This window comes from Tamandua tetradactyla, chromosome 13 (assembly GCF_023851605.1).
Source record: "Tamandua tetradactyla isolate mTamTet1 chromosome 13, mTamTet1.pri, whole genome shotgun sequence".
Lineage (NCBI taxonomy): Eukaryota > Metazoa > Chordata > Mammalia > Pilosa > Myrmecophagidae > Tamandua > Tamandua tetradactyla.
In genome coordinates, this window is record NC_135339.1 from 63,566,564 (window position 1) to 63,585,927 (window position 19,364).

At 38.2% G+C, this 19,364-nt stretch overlaps 1 protein-coding gene across 5 annotated transcripts in view; it reads right to left on the bottom strand.

Moving 5' to 3' along the window:
* ARMH3 (armadillo like helical domain containing 3) overlaps positions 1–19,364 on the bottom strand; it is a 365,667-nt gene that overhangs the window by 43,992 nt on the left and 302,311 nt on the right. For 4 of the 5 annotated variants that reach the window (XM_077125817.1, XM_077125814.1, XM_077125815.1 and 1 more), the window contains one exon: positions 15,110–15,188. The exons of the other annotated variant lie outside the window; for it this stretch is intronic. In XM_077125817.1, coding sequence (XP_076981932.1) covers positions 15,110–15,188 — 79 coding nt within the window. The remainder of the gene's footprint in view (positions 1–15,109; positions 15,189–19,364) is intronic. 5 annotated transcript variants of the gene reach the window in all.

A 19,364-nucleotide genomic window follows, 5' to 3' on the forward strand; every position in this document is an offset into this window, starting at 1 on the left:
AATGAAACTGGGAGATATTATGTGAAGTAAAATAAGCAAGAAACAAAAGGGCAAATATTGTATGGTCATATTAAAAAATATTTATAAGAAAAAAAAATTTCCCTGAGCAGTAGCTCCAGCTTCCCTGCCTTGATTTGGTAGAAGCCCTAGATACCCCTTGTGAAGCTTTTCTTTGTGCTAATTTCAGACCCAACACAATGAAGTCCTTATTCTGCAAAGCAAGGCATCCAATCATACTAAAAGGAAGCCAATGTAATGGGGGTGTGGAAAACATGATACACAAAATCCACATCAGGCTTTCTTCTCTATGGCTTACTTCAATTGAGGGATTCTGCCCAGCTCAAGTCGAGAGGCAGATGTCTCTTTGTCCTCCCCACTTGAGGTTTCTTTCCTTAGAAAAAGATCACATCTCAGGGAGGGAGACAAAAACACTGTCTCTTTGCTCCTGACTCCCTGGAAATTCGACAAGGAATCTGTTCTCTTGCCAGGCCTTACTTACCCATCCCTCCATAGCAGGCAGAATCCTTTACCAGAAATTCCATCTGTGGGCTATCCACAGCTTCCTTTGTAGCTGGGTGGGTCATTCTTTGAGGTTTCAATATTCTTTGAACAGTAGCACTATGAGAGGTTAAGATGCTATTAGGGTACTTACCCAAAATGTTTCCAGTTAATATTGCTTAAAACAGAGATAAAGTTTTCATGATGATGCTTCTGGCCTCTGATGTTAGCACAGTGGCAAATCATGCTCTTCTGAGCATACCTTATAGATTTCTGAGCCACCTCCTGGGAAGAGGTCATAGTAGAAATAAAACAAGGTTCCCAAAGATCTATTTGGAAGAAGGAAGCAGCTAAAAACCAAACTGAAGATGGAAATATTACCCATACTGTCTCATCTAATAACTCAACTAAAGGCTCTTTTTAGGCGACTACTGTCTCCTATAACCTCTTCAAAAGCCAACAACTACTGCAATGTCTACTAGTTCTAACACTGTCTCCCCCTTCCCTCCCGCGCCTCCACGATACACAAACAAACTGGTCATGCTTGCCAACAACTGCCAACACAGTGATCTTGAGGAAATCAGAAACAGGGTATTGCAATAGTACAAAACTGTTGTCTATCACTATAGTAGCAATAATACTGAATTGGACACAGTGTGTGGAAAATATTAGGGTATGCACACTGGCTATATTGATCCAAATTGTGCTATCATTAGAACCATGCCAGAACAAACTGACAAAAGGTAAAACAAGTAAAAATTTTCTTTAATAAAACCAACCAGAACTCATCTAAAAAAAAAAAAATTAAAATAAATTAAAAATCACTGTGCCCCTTTGGTTTGTGGGTACGTTTTCTTACAGTGACCTTCCTGGCATATTTGGTTGGAACAGAAACTCATCTCATTTATAAGTTATACAGAGTCAGGAGCCTCTGCTTAGGCATTTCTACCTGACAGGCAGGCAAACGCTCCAGGCCTCTGTTCAGTACTTTCTTCTCCCTGCGGGCAGACCTGGAGATGCATTTATGGGTTTTAATTCTCAAATGAATGGGTCCTTTCCAATCCAGAACTTCTCCCATTCTCCAGGAATAAGACCTGTTATCTTCACTCTCTTTGCTTCTCCTTCACCTTCCTGTCCCCAGCTGTCCCCTTCCTTCAAAAAGCTGACAAGCTTAGGTTGTTACACATGTTCCAGGCTGATGAAATGTAATAAAAGCTTAAACTTTGGAGTCAGACCTAGGTTCACACTATGGCTTTACCACAAATAGCTGTGTGAACTTGGACAAATTAGCCTCTTTAAGTGTCCCCATCTATGAATGAGGATAATTATACCTACCCCAAATAGTTCTAAGAATTAAGTAAACAACCCATATAAAAGTATCCAGCACATAGAGCTTATCAATAACTACTAGCTGTTCCTTTCCTTTTATCCATTTATTGTCTATTTTTAATTCACAGTACTTGGACCTCTGGGAGCACTGCTTACCTCCTGGTCCAAATAAAAGTGGTCATCTTAGCAACACATAATCAGTCACCTGATTCTCTCATGTGGACTTTCTCAAGATGTCCTATATTACCTAAGGTTGATTTTGGAGGACAAACAGCTATGGGGAAATCCCCCTGCCCTAGACTTTGCACCTTTTCTGCTTTAATGAATGCAGTGACCAACTAAAGTCCAGGGAACAAACAATTCATATCAAACTTTTTCTCTGTCAAACAAATGAACTGAAATACCAGAATCTAAACAAAGGCAACAAGGAAGGCAGGGTCAGAGAGCTGATGCTTGTGTGACATGCTTACACTCAATAAGAGTTCCCACAGCAGCCATCGCTCATGGCTACACACAGACAATGCAAAACTACAGGCTGTTGTAGAAAAGCATACTGCCAAGAACAGGAAAATGAATTATGGTTATAGTGGTAGTCTTAAACTTCAGCTCTCCAGCACATACCTCTGCCAAGGCTACCTTTCATGTTGGTCAGGATCCTGTGCTAAGAATAGCAAACAACACAGGGGTTCTCAGAGAGGGCTGCTCAGAGGCCTCGACTGCTCTGTTTGAGGTCCATAGCTGCCCTGGGGAAAATTTTTTTATGATTGGCTCCCAAGGGAAAAGTAATCCACACTCACTCCCTTATCCCAGTTTTTCTCAACACCAATGGTTTGCTGGAGCTTGCTCACACAAGCAAGCTTGTCTATGAGACAAGCTTGTCTCTTGTCTCTTGTCTATGAGAGCTGACTTAAAATTTTCAGAAATTTTGCAAGCCAGGTGACTTCACATTGGTACCATGGTGTGAATATTCAGCAAACACTAGAAGGCAGCCCTATCTCTATCCCCTTTCATTCCTTACTATCCCCTCCTCCATTGGTTATCAAACATTTACTAGCATGCCACTGGCCAACAACTTCTTCATGAGGCCTGAAATTCCTAATCTCTCCAAGATCTTTCCACACTTCTTCCTAGATGTCCTCAAGTAATGGGTGCCACCCAGGGCCCCTGACAATGTTGTGCCCCACAAACTGGGGCTCTCCTCTTGTTAGTGGTTCACTCCTCTCTCTGAGAATCAAGACTTCATTCGATTTCTAAACACCTAGCAGTTTTTTGTAGGGGCCCTTATCATAGGATAATGAGAAAATCAAAAGACGTTTAGAAAGATTACTAGTTTATGGAAATTAAGAGCCTCCAAACTCACCTCCATTCACTCATATATTAAACATTTTTTGTTTGTTTCCCTAATTTGCTTTACCCACTCCTACAAATAATTGAGACCGTGCTTTGTCATAATACTTTTGAAGATATTGCTTATAATATATAACATATAAGCCTCCCCTGAATAAAAAATCCAAAGCCTTTGAATGCTAGGACGCGAAAATCTCATCAAAATTTCTTATGTAGCATGCTTAGGAATCTGGTTTCATTGGCCTATGGTCCTGTGATATACAGGGGTGCCAGCCAGTCACCTTTTTGACCTTCTCAGAAAATTTCTAAAGTTGTATGTAGAGGAATTTTCAGAAAGCCCCTGGATCACTTGGTTGAAAGGAACACCAGTTTCAAGACAGGTCTGCCCATTAGGCCCTATCAAATACCTAGTATGGAGCCTGGTTCATACTTGGCCCTTGAAAAATGCTTGTGAATGGAATCAAAGGAAGTACAGAGATGAGTGTCAGTGCACAAGGAATTATGGAGGCTATGATAACAATTTAAATGACTGAACTGCATTTTTAAGTCACCCACCCTCTGGGTGCTCTGTGATCCAAGGACATGACTTGCAGGAACTCTGAGACTCCTCTATTCTTTCTGTTCTTTTCAGGTCCTGGTGCTGAGACTATTTCACAATCTATGCTTCTCCATCTATTCAATCACCACTTCTCTTTCAAGGTCCAATTCAATTCTCTCCTCCACGCGGCCTTTCCTGACCACCTGCAGAAATCTTTTTCTCACAGGAACTCATGGATCCTGTTGCTAGTACAGCTTGGCTGAAGACAATATGTTGTTTTAAGCCATCTCACACTATTCACTCCTCTTGAGAACAGAGGCACTTTATTGTTGTTGCTGTTTTTTAACTTCTTTTATTGTATAATATAACATATATACAAAGCAAACAAAGAAAAAAGCAACAGTTTTCAAAGCACTCTTCAACAAGTAGTTATAGAGCAGACCCCCACAGTTTGTCATGGGCTACCATACCATATAGAGGCACTTTATTATACCATCTGTATACCCTCAAATGCCTGGAACAATATGAGGCACAGAGCAGGCAGTATACTGATAGCTGAGTGAAGGCTGAAGAAAGTTAAGAGTGGCCAATCACTTACTTGTTCTCCAACGGATATTTCAAAGGCATAAAACTGGTCATGAATGTGACTTAAAGCTTAAGGAATCAGGTGGTCAGGCATGATTTTACCTCGAATCCTAAACTGCCACTACATACACCATATATCCAGGGCTCTAAAGAATTCTTTTGCAAAGGTCTGTCATGAAGCCCTCTTCTGCTTACAAGGGCAATTAGAGCTGATAAAAAAAATCAGTACTTCATAGCAATTGTACATCAAAACAAATAGTAGACAGCCTGAAAGGAATTCAAGATCCTCAATGGACATTTTAAAAATTCTGATGAATTTGGGGTAAGGAAAGGATGAGACACAATTTAAAGCACCTAAGCTAATGACTCTTAAAAAATTTATATATATATATATAAAGGAAGAAATAAAATTATCTTTATTCACAGATGACATGGTATTCAATGTAAAAAATCTAATGGTATACACAAAAAAGGTAAAAGAACAGATAAATTTAAAAATTTAGCAGAATATAAGATCAATACACACAGAGAATTTTATTTTTACTAGCAACAAGCAACAAGAAATTGAAATTTATAAAAAGCAGTAACATTTACAATAGCATAAAATGTATTAAAAACTTAGAGGTAAATATGACAAAGGAAGGCAAAACCTGTACATTGAAAACCATATTGATGTTGCTGAGAGAAACTGAATACCAAAATAAATGTAGAGATATTCTTGTTCACTATCAGAAGATTCAATATTAAGTCTTCTTACTTCTCCCGTAATTGGTTTATGCATTCAGTGCAATACCAATAAAAATGCTGGTAGGCATTTTTCTAGATATTGACAAGCTGATTTAAAATTCGTATGGAAATTGAAAAGAACCAGAATAGCAAAAACAGTTCTGAAAAAGACAAAAAGTTTTGGAAGGCTAAAACACCCTGATTTCAAGAATCACTCTAAAGCTCAGTAAATCAAAGTGCTGGCATTAAGAAAACAAATATATTAAAGGAACACAAAAAAACAGTCCACAACAGAACAGTCTCATCAACAAATTATGTTGGAAAAACTGGACATTTACAAACAAAAGAATGAAAGAGACCCCCATCACATACCCCACCCAAAAATCAACTCAAAATGTATCAGGGACCCAAACACAACAACTAGGCACCGCAAAACTACCAGAAGAAAACACGGGAAACATCCCCCAGATGCAGTGACAGGCTATAGCTTCTCATGCTTCACATTCAAAGCACAAGCAACAAAAGAAAGAACAAAAAATGGGAATTCCTGAAAATAGAACACTTTGGTGCCTTAAACGACTTTGACAATTCAATCCTACAATTCAACTACAAAAAGACAAACAACCCAATCAAAAAATGGGCAAAACATATGAACAGACATTCCTCCAAAAAGGAAACACAAGTGGCTAAAAAGTACACAAAAAGACCCTCATCCTCACTAGCCACCAGTAAAATGCAACTCAAAACCACAATGAGACATCATCTTGCACCAGCAAGAATGGCCACTACTAAGCAAACAGGAAACCACAAATGCTGGAGAGCACTTGGACAAACAGGAACACCATTCACTGTTGGTGGGAATGGTTCAGCCGCTGTGGAAGACAGCCCAGCAGCTCTCTCAAAAACCAAATACTGAGTTGCCCCATGACCTGGCATACACGACCACTTGACACATACCCATAAGTTCCGAAAGCAGGTACACAAACAGACACTTGCACACCAATGTTCACAGTGGTACCACTCACAAACACCAAAAGATGGAAACAATCCAAGTGTCCACCAACAGATGAGTGAACAAACAAAACATGGCAAGATTCCAGTAAGACGGAATACATACAGCAATTAGAAGTAATGAGTGATGATCAACGCACAGCCATATGATAATACTGTGAACCACTAACTACACCTTGGATGATTCTATGGTATGTGAATATATAATATACCTCAATAAAAATTCCTTTAAAAATGTTTTAAAAAAGAAGTAATGAGGTCCTAAAGTATGTGGTAACATGGACATACCTTGAGGATACAATGCTGAGCAAAACAAGTCAGACACAAAACAACTGACACTGCATGACCCCACCAATATGAACCAACCAGAATATGCAAACTGAGTCTTAAAACATACCTAGAGATAGGCAGAAGCCAGAGAAGGGGAAGCAGCTACCCAATACATACAGGATTTTTATGAGATTGAACTCAAATGTCTGGGAACGGACAGAGGGGATGGCAGCCCAGCACTGAGACAAACAATAGTGCCATATTGCAATGAACCCAGCTGAAAGGGGTTGTCTAAAGTAGTGCATGCCATTGACCAACACGACAAATACAAACAAGTTCCTGCATGAACCACCACAAAGGAGTCAATATAGTGTTTTGGTTTGCTAAAACTGCCAGAATGGGGTGGTGCGACAGTGGCCCAGTGTCAGAATTCTTGCCTGCCATGTCGGAGACCCGGGTTCGATTCCTGGTGCCTGCCTATAAGAAAAAAAACAAAGCAAAACAACACACATACACACACACACACACACACACGCACACGCACACACACACACACAAAACAGATAAAAGAGCCAGAATGCAATATACCAGGAATGGACTGGCTTTTAAAGGGGATTTATTAAGTTACAAGTCACAAGTTACAATTCTAAGGCCATGAAAATATCCAAATTAAGGCGCCAACAAGAGGATACCTTCTCTCAAGAAAGGCCAATTGTGTCCAGGGTTTCTCTGGCACATTACAATGTCTGCTGTTCTTCTCTCCAGATTTCTGTTTTCAAATGGCTCTTTCAGCACTTGTGGGTATTTCTGGCTTCTGCTGGGGTGTTTGCATATCCAAACATCTGTGTCTTGGGTCCGTCTCTCTGCTTTCTGTATTGGCTCTCCAAACTGTGCTGCCTCTAAAATGTTTCCCTTTTAAAGGACTCCAGTAAAGTAATTAATACCTACCCTGAATGGGCAGGGTCACATTTCCACGGAAATATCTAATCAAAAGGTCCTACCCACAATTGGGTGGGTCACATCTCCTTGGAAACAATCCAATCAAAAGATCCCACCTACAATAAGTCTGCATCCACAAGACTGGATTAAAAGAGCAGGCTTTTCTGGAGTACATAACAGTTTCAAACCAGCACAAACAGAGTGGTATATGGGGAAAAATGATCTATTGTAAGTTATGGACTATAGTTAACAGTAGTACCTTAATATTATTTCACCAACAGTAACAGGTTGACTACACTGGCACTAGAGGGTCAATAATGGGGGAAGCTAAGGGATAGGGGGTATTTTGGGTTTTCTTTTTGTCTGTCTATTATTTTTCTCTTCAGAGCAATGAAAATGGTCCAAATTGAGTGTGATGATGATTGCACAACTAAGTGATGATACTGTGAAACAGTGACTGTATATTTTGGATGGAATATATGGTATGTGAAGACATCTCAATAATTTCTTACAAGTTTACAGTTCTGAGGCCATGAAATGAAGGCATCAATAGGCTGTGCTTTTTCCTCAAAGAAAGGTTGTTTGATATTGGGCTCCTCTGTCACATGGCAAGGCACGTGGCTGGCTCTACTGGTCCTTTTCCCAGGTTTTTTTGCTTTTAGCTTCTGGATGCTTCTATATATACATATATATATATTTTGAGTCAAACACTGGTTGAGAATTTTATGAAAGACTGATTCTCTTCCACGAAAAAAACAATAACTCCACATATGTATAAATACACATTTACAATTTCAGGGTGTGTACTAATTTGCTGAACCTGCTTCTTGGACCTTAGTTAATATTATTTCAAGAAATCTCAGGGCAGACCTCAAGTGTAGATACATGTTCTAGTTTGCTAGCTGCCAGTGCAATATACCAGGAACAGAACAGCTTTTCAAAAAGGGGAATTTAATAAGTTGCTAGTTTATAGTTCTTAAGCCAGGACAATGTCCCAATTAAAGCAAGTCTATAGAAATGTCCAATCAAAGGCATCCATAGAAAGATACCTTGGTTCAAGAAGGCTGATGACGTTCAGGGCTTCTCTCTCAAGTGAGAAGCCACATGGTGAACACAGTCAGGGTTTCTCTCTCAACTGGAAGGGCACATGGAGAACATGGCATCATCTGCTAACTTTCTCTCCTAGCTTCCTGTTTTCATGAAGAATCCCCGGGAGACATTTTCCTTCTTTATCTTCCAAGTACGCTGGTTGGTAGACTCTGCTTCTCATGGCTATGTCATTCTCTGCTCTCTCAGAGATCTCCTTCATTCTCCAAAATGTTTCCTCTTTTATAGGACTCCAGAAACTAATGAAGATCCACCCAAATGGGTGGAGACATGTCATCAACTAATCCAGCTTAACAACCACTCTTGACTGGGTTACAGCTCCAGGGAGATGATCTAATTATAGATCCAAACATACAGTATTGAATAGGGATTATTCCGCCTTTATGAAATGGGATTTTGATTAAAACATGGCTTTTCTAGCGGACATACATCCTTTCAAACCAGCACAATCCTTCTCTAGTATGATGCTGTCAATAGTAAAAAGAAAGTGTTTTTTCTAACTTGAAAAGCAGGAAAAGGAGGAGAGGGAGTAAGAAAGAGTTTAGGGAGGTGAGAACGCTACCCCTCCCCCTCTCCCAAACACTTCTCAGAAAGTAGCACGGTCTTAGGAAGTCACGATGGCCTCAAAGTATCAGGACCCAAGGCTTAGCCTGGGGGTGCAGGGTTCCTCTGAAATACCTTCCATCCACATTCATTTAGTACAGACAAATTGGTCATTGCGATTTATCTGTGAAACACAGGTTGTATGATTCAGCTATCCTCCTGGGGTAAAAAAAAAATCACTGCTGAAAATAGGGCTGGCCACTGGTGGAGGAGGAGCTGGAGAACAGAATTTAGGAAGACTGACAATGGTGATGTCCTCTTCCAAGAGGTGAAGGCTAGAAGTGAATACAACTGGAGCCAAAGAAAATGTAACCTTGGGACATGGAAACTGAGAAAGCAGACTCACAGTTCCCTAAATTGGAAACCATTTAGCCCACTATGCATTCTAGACCTTCCTTTCTGATTCTTTAGCCTCATCTTTTTGGGAATCATTATTCCCCAGTGAACAAGTTTGCTAGGACATATCAAATGGCTCTATCAGCGAGGGGTGAGTGCTTACAAAAAAGCCACAGTAGGGGAGGGAAAGTAACTAAACCTCAGCTCAGGGTGGGCAAAGGCTCTGAAGGACACTTTTAAAAGATGTACTAGAGATGAGTCAAACTCATTAGGGGATAAACATAAAAGTGCTTGAGAAAGCAAGCTGTACCTTCTCCATAACCCTTTTTTTTCAAAAAGACAGGGTAAATAATAAAAGAGGTATATAAAAAGTTTCATAATCAACCCCAGATAAAAAGGACACCTGCATACACATTATCAAAAGGCATACTGTTTATCAGGCTAGAAAATGCACAACCACTCAGTCACACTGAAGGTATTAACTAATTAAAATGCTTTGCTTTAATTCAGAGAGTCAGAAACTAGAACACAGGTTACCAGAGGCTAGGGTAGGGGTAGGGAATGGAGAATTCATGATTAATTGGTAAAAGAGTTTCTGTGTGGGGTGATGGAAAAGTGAATGTAACTAACACTGCTGAATTACATATTTGAATGTGGTTAAGAGAGGAATTTTTAAGTTGTATATATGTTATTAGTATCAAAATTTGTGAAAAACAAATAAACATAGGGCTGTACAAAACTAACGGTGAACCCTAAAGTACACTACAGACTATAGTTAATAATATAATTACAATTATATTTTTTCAACAGCTGATACAAAGGTATCACATATAAAAAGTGTTAATGTTAGGGAAAACTGTGTGTTTGGGGCAGAGGGTAAATGGAGCTGTTCATTTTACATATGATCTTTCTGTAAACCTACAATTTCTCTAATACAAAAAAAGCTTTGCCTTCCAAGAAGCCAATGAGAATTAAGAGCAAAATGGTATCTATCTTGTTCTTTGGTGTCATCTGAAGAGAAATTCCAGTGGGAGATACTGGCCTTTGTTTAATAAGCAATAATATATCTACAAGCCATCACTTTGAAATACCTCAAACAGAGGCTGGAATGTATTTGGGATTATTAAAACTCAAGAATTCACAAATCTCTCCCTAGAAGAAAATGGCAAACTGAGCAGGCAGATCTCCAAAGAGCCCTGTCCTGTCTGCTAATTTGCTAAATGCTATAAATTCCAGTTAACTCCTAACCGTGGTTTTAAGGTTTTATTTTAGGAATACTTTATAATCTATTTGGGGACTGAGTTCTTGATTTTTTTCTACTTAGTCAGCTGCTAACAACTGCAGGGCCCTATTGCATCCCAAAGCCAGCACTTTGGGAAGATGAGAATACTCTTAAAATTAAGTGACATTAAACGTTAATGTTCATAAAGCAAAGGGAGAAAACTGCTCTAACACATGTTGCAGATTAACAAGGCAGTAAAATAGTAAATCATATCTAATATGATATGGCAGAGAATAAAAGCAAGTGAACCCTAGTGCTGTCATTTAATACTCTTCAAAGTTTCAGAAGAGAAGCAACAACATTTTTGAGTGCAGTTTAGAAAGGGTCCTACAATAGAATCACCTTCTTTCTCAAGTGAAAAGGATTGTTAAGAGGTAATGGATGGGTAATTGGAGCTGAAGGGATACAGACTGTGCAATAGGACTGGAAACAAAAACTCAGAAATGGACAGCACAATACTACCTAACTGTAATATAATTATGTTAAAACACTGAATGAAGCTGCATGTGAGAATGATAGAGGGAGGAGGGCTGGGGACATATTGAACTCAGAAAGAAAGATAGACGTTAAAGATTGAGATGGTATAATCTAGGAATGCCTAGAGTATATAATAATAGTGAAATGTACAAGGTACAAATTTTAAAAATGTTTTTGCATGAGGAAGAACAAAGGAATTCATTATTTCAGGGTACTAAAATAGATGGTAATTAATATTTTAAAATGTCAACTTATGTGTGAGACTAAAGCAAAAAATGTTTATTTGGTACAAAATTTATATTTCGACTAGTGCATTTCCTAACATAACTTATGTAGATAGCTTGATTGAACACCATAAGTACTTGAAATCTCAGGTAGGACATGAGATTTTGTTGGTTTGCCCAGAGTGATGCCCTGATGAATCCCAGAGTGATTCGACCAGTGAGTGGAAAAGTATCTGCAAAGCCCCCTTCGGGGAGTGGTGAGAACGGGGAGAAATTCAACTTCCCCAAGTTGAATTCTTGATATTCTCACAAACAGTGTGGACAACCAAAGCTATAGGCAGAGAGCCCCCAGTCTTGGGGTTTGTTCATATGAAACTTAATCCCGCAAAGGATAGGTCAAGTCTACTTAAAATTTAGGCCTAAGAGTCACCCCCAAGAGAGCCTCTTTTGTTGCTCAGATGTGGCCCCTCTCTCCAGCCAACACAATGAGCAGTCTTACCACCCTACCCCTCTCTACGTGGGACATGACTCCCAGGGGTGTGGACCTTCCTGCCAACGTGGGACAGAGATCTTGGAATGAGCGGAGACTCAGCATCAAGGGATTGAAAGAACCTTCTCAACCAAAAGGGGGAAGAGGGAAATGAGACAAAGTGTCAATGGCTGAGAGATTCCAAACAGAGTCAAGAGGTTATCCTGGAGGTTATTCTTATGCATCAAGTAGATATCATCTTATTATTCAAGATGTAATGGAGAGGCTGGAGGGAACTGCCTGAAAATGTAGAGCTGTGTTCCAGTAGCCATGTTTCTTGATGATGAGTGAATAATGATATAGGTTTCTCAATGTAACTGTGTGACTGTGAGAACCTTGTGTCTAATGCTCCTTTTACCTACCTTGTCAACAGACGAGTAGAACATATGGAATAAAAATAATAGGGGGAAGAAATGTTAAAATAAACTTAGTTTGAAATGCTAGTGATCAATGAAGGCAAGGGGTAAGGGGTATGGTATGTATAATCTTTTTTTTTTTTTTTCTTTCCTGTGTTCATTTTATTTCTTTTTCTATTGTCTTTTTGTTTCTTTTTCTGAATTAATGCAAATATTCTAAGAAATGATGAATATGCAACTAGGTGACGATATTGTGAATTACTGATTATGTATGTTGTTTTATTTTGTTTCTTACTTTTTAAATTAATAAATAAAATTTTTTTTAAGTGAAAAGAAAAGTAATGGGTGTGTAAAATGTCCATGACAACAAGAACTATACATAGAATATTTATCACTGATCTCCACTACTCAGCAAAATATCTTTTTTTCATCACATAGCTGTATATTCATCATCATGATCATTTCTTAGAACATTTGCATCAATTCAGAAAAAGAAATAAAAAGAAAATAGAAATAAAAAAAAAATTCATCATACATACCAAACCCCTACCCCTCCCTTTCACTGATCACTAGCATTTCAATCTACTAAATTTATTTTAACATTTGTTTCCCCATTATTTATTTATTTTTTAATCCATATGTTTTACTCATCTGTCCATAAGGTAGACAAAAGAAGCATCAGACACAAGGTTTTCACAATCACACAGTCACACTGTGAAAGCTATATCATTATACAATCATCTTCAAGAAACATTGCAACTGGAACACAGCTCTACATTTTCAGGCAGTTCCCTCCAGCCTCTCTGTTATGCCTTAAGTAAAAAGTGATATCTATTTAATGTATAAGAATAACCTCCAGGATAACCTCTGGACTCTGCTTGGAATCTCTCAGCCACTGATACTTTACTTTCTCTCATTTCTCTCTTCCCCCTTCTGGTCCAGAAGGTTTCCTCAATCCCTTGATGCTGAGTTCCAGCTCATTTTAGGATTTCTGTCCCACTTGCCAGGAGAGTCCACACCCTGGGAGTCATGTCCCATGTAGAGAGGGGGAGGGCAGTGAGTTTGCTTGTTGCGTTGTCTGAGAGAGAGAGAGGCCACATCTGAACAACAAAAGATGCTCTCTTGGGGGTGACTCTTAGGCCTAATTTTAAGTAGGCTTAGCCTATCCTTTGTGGGGTTAAGTTTCATATGGAACAAACCCCAAGATTGGGGGCTCAGCCTATTGCTTTGGTTGTCCCCACTGCTTGTGAGAATATCTGGAATTCTCCACTTGGGGAAGTTGAATTTTCCCCCTTTCTCACCATTCCCCCAAGGGGACTTCCAGCAAGACACCTTGTATACTTAAGGCATGTAATTATTTATTAACTAACTAAATAAATCCTTGAGTTGTTATCTCTTCCCCATTCTTGCACAGGGCTGAGAAATTTCTCTTTCAATATGAACTGCCTTACTTCTGGCTCATGGACTCTTTTCGAGAGAGGCACTTTCATCACTTCATTTAACTCTGAAAGAAGTTGGAGGAAGGCAAAGACGCTTGCTAATCATTCTTTTTGAGATTGCCTCATGTGCCAAAGTAGATTTTTATTACTGGTATGTGGCTGCTACTGCTTGAGAAAGATTTCAGTCTGACCTCAAGCTCCAAGGAGATGAATGCTGCATGTGGCTGACAGGGGAAACATATCATCCTTTCTTTTTTTACAAAAAGCTTTAAGACCAACCAGATCTCATTATGGTAGGAAAATCACCCTTTCTCTCACTGCAAAATTCAAGATGTTGACTTTTGCATAAAAATGATATAGTAAAATTGATTTGAACTAGCTCAACAGGAAAAAGGTTGCATCACCAAGCACCTCACAGAGAGCAATGGCATCAAAGACCAGGACTCAGGAATGCTCCAAAAGCAGAAGAGGGAAAAATAGGAAATGAAAGCCATTTATAAAAGCAGTTTTAAATATGAGGATGGGTACTCACAGCTGGTCTCACAAAAGAGAACAAATATGTCAAAGGAAATAAGTGACAGACTAATAAGAGTCCTGTCCATCTGGTTGAGGAAAGAGCCGCTGGTGGATTATTGTTAGGAAAAAGGCTTGATGCCTCACTGGGCAAGCTGGATAGCTTTTAGGGATGTTGAATACATGGTCACACCACATTTGCCAGCAAGAGGCTCAGAGGTTTACAATGGGATGCACTGGCTAAAAAGGGAGAGCAGAGCATATGGCAGCCTCCTTACTGGGTTGTCTGCCTAACCTTGTGAATACCCTGGACCATTCCAACTTGGGAGCACATTGGGAAGAGAGAGAGAGATCGTGTGGACAAGATGTCTAACTTTGTGCTTTTAAAAAGAAGATTCAGAGCCTCAACATTAAGTTCAATCCCATGCCATAGTAAGCCCATCTGCATGTTTGCATACTACAAAGCTTAGTGCAGATGCCTTGGGAAATGGAGAAAGCAGGTCAGGCTAAAGGAAAACAAACACATATATATCTGCATCTCCAACTTAATCTATTTATTAGGAAAATTTGTCCTAATGAGGGCTTGTGTTTTAACGAGCCAAAGTACCTCAAATTAAGATAAACTCAGTTTTTCTTATTAGAAGTTTCACCCATTTCTAAGTTTTCCTTTCATATTTTTAAAAGTCAGAATTGCTCTCTGCCTAAAATTAAAAAAAAAAGAAATGCCTAATCACTCACTATAAAACAATAATTAAAGAAATTTTCACCTACATATCTTTTATATAATTAAACAAAACCCTCAGAAGGCACAGAAGCAGCAACTAACACTATATTTAAACTACCTTTCAGCCATCCCTTACTAATACCTCCCTGCAGCCTGGCTCTTGCCACCCCCACTAGAAGTCTCAGTTGCAGAATCTCACTGCCATCAGGAAGAAAGAAGGTAACTGCTTGATCTTAGCCACCAGCTAGGGTTATGCTAATGTGAGTAGTGGCTTACCTGCTCCTCTGATAGTTGAGATATGTGATTCACAGCAGCATAGGACTCAATTTTGGGGTTAAAATGGTTGATGATGGCTCTGAAACAAAGAATTAACATTAATATAGCACCATAGGCAAGTAGAAGATATAATTAGTTAAAAATAAGGATTGATACTGATTATATATGTAGAACGGAATGATCATATGGTAAGAATGCTTGTGTTTATATGTTGGTATGTTTAATAAATTAAAAAAAAAAAAAAAGGATTCAGTACCCCCTGGTTAGAGCGTTAGAGCATGGGAATGATTATCAGGAGATAACTGTCCTCTTATTGAACATGAGGAGGGCACAGATGAAGGTGTACTGCTAACTCTGATATGGAATGGGTTAAATAATTAGACAAAGAATGGAATCAAGCAGTTCTGTTCTGCAAATGAACCCACAACCAAACAAAAAACAAAACCAAAAGTCCTTCAAACAAGAGATAGTACCCAGGCCCACAGGGGGCTGTCTACTAGGGGGCTCTGGTGTCTCAATCAGAAAGAAAATTGGTTTTCTCGCTTTAATTTTGGAGAATAGGGCACTAAGACTACAGTCTCTGAAGAAGCTGAGCTTCATCAAAGCCCAGAATTATACTTGTTAGTAAATACATATCAAACCAAAATTTTATTTCCAGCTACTCAAATCAAAACCTGAGTGTCATTTTCAAACACTCCCTCATCTCCAAGGTCACCAACTCTTAGTAAATCTACCTCTTAAATATCTCTGAAATCTAAACTAAATAAATAAATAAATTTCTCTGTAACCAATGCCTTAGTATAGGTCCTTGCCTGGTACATTGAAAAGAGAATCGACTTTAGAATGAAATAATGAGGACAAAGAGGCACACTTATCCACTGTTGGAGGGGAATGTAAATTCCACTCTGCAACCACTCTGGAAGGCATTCTGACAGTTCCTCAGGAAACTAAGTGCAGAACTGCCATATCAATCCCATCACTATATATATATTCAGAGAACTGAAGGCAAGGACATAAATGGACATTTGCACACTGATATTAACAGAAGCATTATTTACAACCGCCAAGAGATGAAAACAGCCCAAATATCCATCAACAGACAAGCTGTGGTATATATATACACGATGGAATATTATGCAGCTGTAAGACAGAATAAAGTTATGAAGCATGTAACAATGTAGATGAACCTTGAGGACATTATGCTGAGTGAAATCAGCCAGAAAAAAAAGGACATTATGGTCTTGCTAATACGAACTATATTAGTGAGTGAACTTTTAAAAAAATTTTATTGTAAGAAACATGGGAAAGAACAGCTTTACTATTTCTAAAGTTTGATGAAAGTGTGATTAAATTGAAAGTCAAATGTTGCTTTAGTGAACATTTTAACCCATACCAGGTTTAATCTGAGAGATAAAGGGACTGAAGTGACTGACTTCCCCTCTGTGGGTACATTGAGCCAATAAGAAAATGAAGTAAAGGAACACAGCAAGAGATTTCTTATATTCACCATTGCTAGGTAACGCCTCTTTATTTTTATGTTAATACCTCACATTTGTAAAATACTGTTGGTGGACTGTTAATATTATAACTGAGTCCTTTGTTGACTGAGGAGCTCTGTAGAGCCAAACTGGAGGATTGTAAATATTTCTGGTTTTTCATACTGGCCAGTTGGCATAGTTATATTAAATGTGCGGGTGCCCCTCATTTTATCATATCCTGTTTCTCACAGAAGGCAGTAAAAGGTGACAACTTCCTCTCTGATGGGAGTTTCTCTTGGGGTGAACTATATGTTATTCTTCAGCCAGTTCTCTCAGCAACAGAGGTTCCATGATCCCCACCAAACAAACAAAAACAAACTTTTTTTTTTTTTACCTCATTTGATTCTTAGAATTAAGGCATATGTAGTCAGCTTTCAGATCAAAAAGTTCATTTAGAGAGGCTTAAGTAACTGGTCTAAGTTAGAGCATACTGCTTTCCTCTGTTTGCTATACAATTGATTTTTTTAGCTCTTTACGCAAGATACTTTAAGTTCCTTTCAAATCATCAAGGTAGGAGTTAACATTCTAGAACAAATTCTAGAATAAATAAATTGTAAACTATAGATTACTGAAGATACAAAAGAATACTTAACCAACATAGTAATTTAGACTTTTTTCAAGTGTAAATCATAATTCAGAAAACTATTTCTGCCTTCCTTGTTGTTTTCTTCAAATTTCTTTTCAAAAATTGAAATAATGCAACGGCCACATTTTATTTCTCTGTAAAATTATGCATGTATATATTACATCAGTCTAATTACTATTTGTTTTAGGTTTCTTTTTTTTTTTTAAATATAAACCAAAAACAAACAAAAAACATTCTTAACATACCATCATTCTGTTCTACATATATAATCAGTAATTCACAATATCATCACTTAGTTGCATATTCATCATCATGATCATTTCTTGGAACAGTTGCATCAATTCAGAAAAAGAAATAAAAAGCAAATAGAAAAAAATTCATACATACACTACTCCTTACTCTTTCCTTTCATGGATCACTAGCATTTCAATCTACTAAATTTATTTTAACATTTGTTCCCCCTATTATTTACTTTTATTCCATATGTTTTACTCGTCTGTTGATAAGGTAGATAAAAGAAGCATCAGATACAAGGTTTTCACAATCACACAGTCACATTGTGAAAGCTATATCATTATACAATCATCTTCAAGAAACATGGCTACTGGAACACAGCTCTACATTTTCAGGCATTTCCTTCCAACCTCTCTGTTATGCCTTAACTAACAAGGTTATATCTATTTAATGCATAAGAATAACCTCCAGGATAACCTCTCTACTCTGAAATCTCTCAGCCATTGACACTTTATTTTGTCTCATTTCACTCTTCCCCCTTTTTGGTCCAGAAGGTTTTCTCAATCTCTTGATGCTGAGTCTCAGCTTATTCTAGGACTTCTGTTCCACGTTGCCAGGAAGGTCCACACCCCTGGGAGTCAAATCCCATGTAGACAGGGGGAGGGCGGTAAGTTCATTTGTTGTGTTGGCTGAAGAGAGAGGCCACATCTGAGAACAAAAGATGTTCTCTTGGGGGTGACTCTTAGGCCTAATTTTAAGTAGGCTTGAACTATCCTTTGTGGGGTTAAGTTTCATATGAATAAACCCCAAGATTGGGGACTCAGCGTATTGCTTTGGTTGTCCCCACTGCTTGTGAGAATATCCAGAATTCTCTACTTGGGGAACTTGAATTTTTCCCCTTTCTCACCGTTCCCCCAAGGGGACTTTGCAAATACTTTTTCACTCACTGTTCAAATCACTGTGGGATTTATTGGGGCATCACTGTGGACAAACCTACAAAATCTATGCCCTACTCAAGGTTCCATGTACTTATGCTGTTCAATTAAGCTGTACACATAAGTTATAGTAGGAACTGCACTAGACAAAATATAAATTTTGTACCAAATAAACATTTTTTGCTTTAGTCTCACACATGTTACAATTTTAAAATATAATTACCATCTATTTTCAACACCCTGCAATAATGACATTCTTTTGTTCTTCCTCATGCAAAAACATTTTTAAATTTGTACATTTAGTCCCTATCATTATATACTCTAGGCATTCCTAGATTATACCATCTCAGTCTTTATCATCTTTCTTTCTGATTTCTTAATGAATGAACTTTGAGAGTTAAAGTTAAGGACCCAGGTTATAAAGAGATAGAAAGTGGGAAGATTGGGCATTTGGTGCTGAAGGAAGACAGAATGTGCAACAGGATTGACTAAAAATTCAGAAATGGATAGCACAATGCTATCTGATGGTAGCACAATAATTCAAATGCACTGATACAAACGAATGTGAGTATGGCTGAGGGAGAAGGGCTGGGGGTACATATAACACTAGAAGGAAAGACAGAGGATAAAGACAGAGACAATATAATTTAGGAATGCCTAGAGTGGACAATGATGGTAATTAAATGTACAAATGTAAAAACATTTTTGCATGAGAGAGAACAAATCAATGTCAACGTCGCAAGGTGTTGAAAATGGGATGGCATATAGGAAAAAAACACAAGACAAAATATAAATTTTGTACCAAATAAACATTTTTTGCTTTAGTCTCACACATAAGTTACAATTTTAAAATATTAATTACCATCTATTTTCAAAACCCTGCAGTAATGACATTCTTTTGTTCTTCCTCATGCAAAAACATTTTTAAATTTGTACATTTAGTCACTATCATTAGGGTTAGG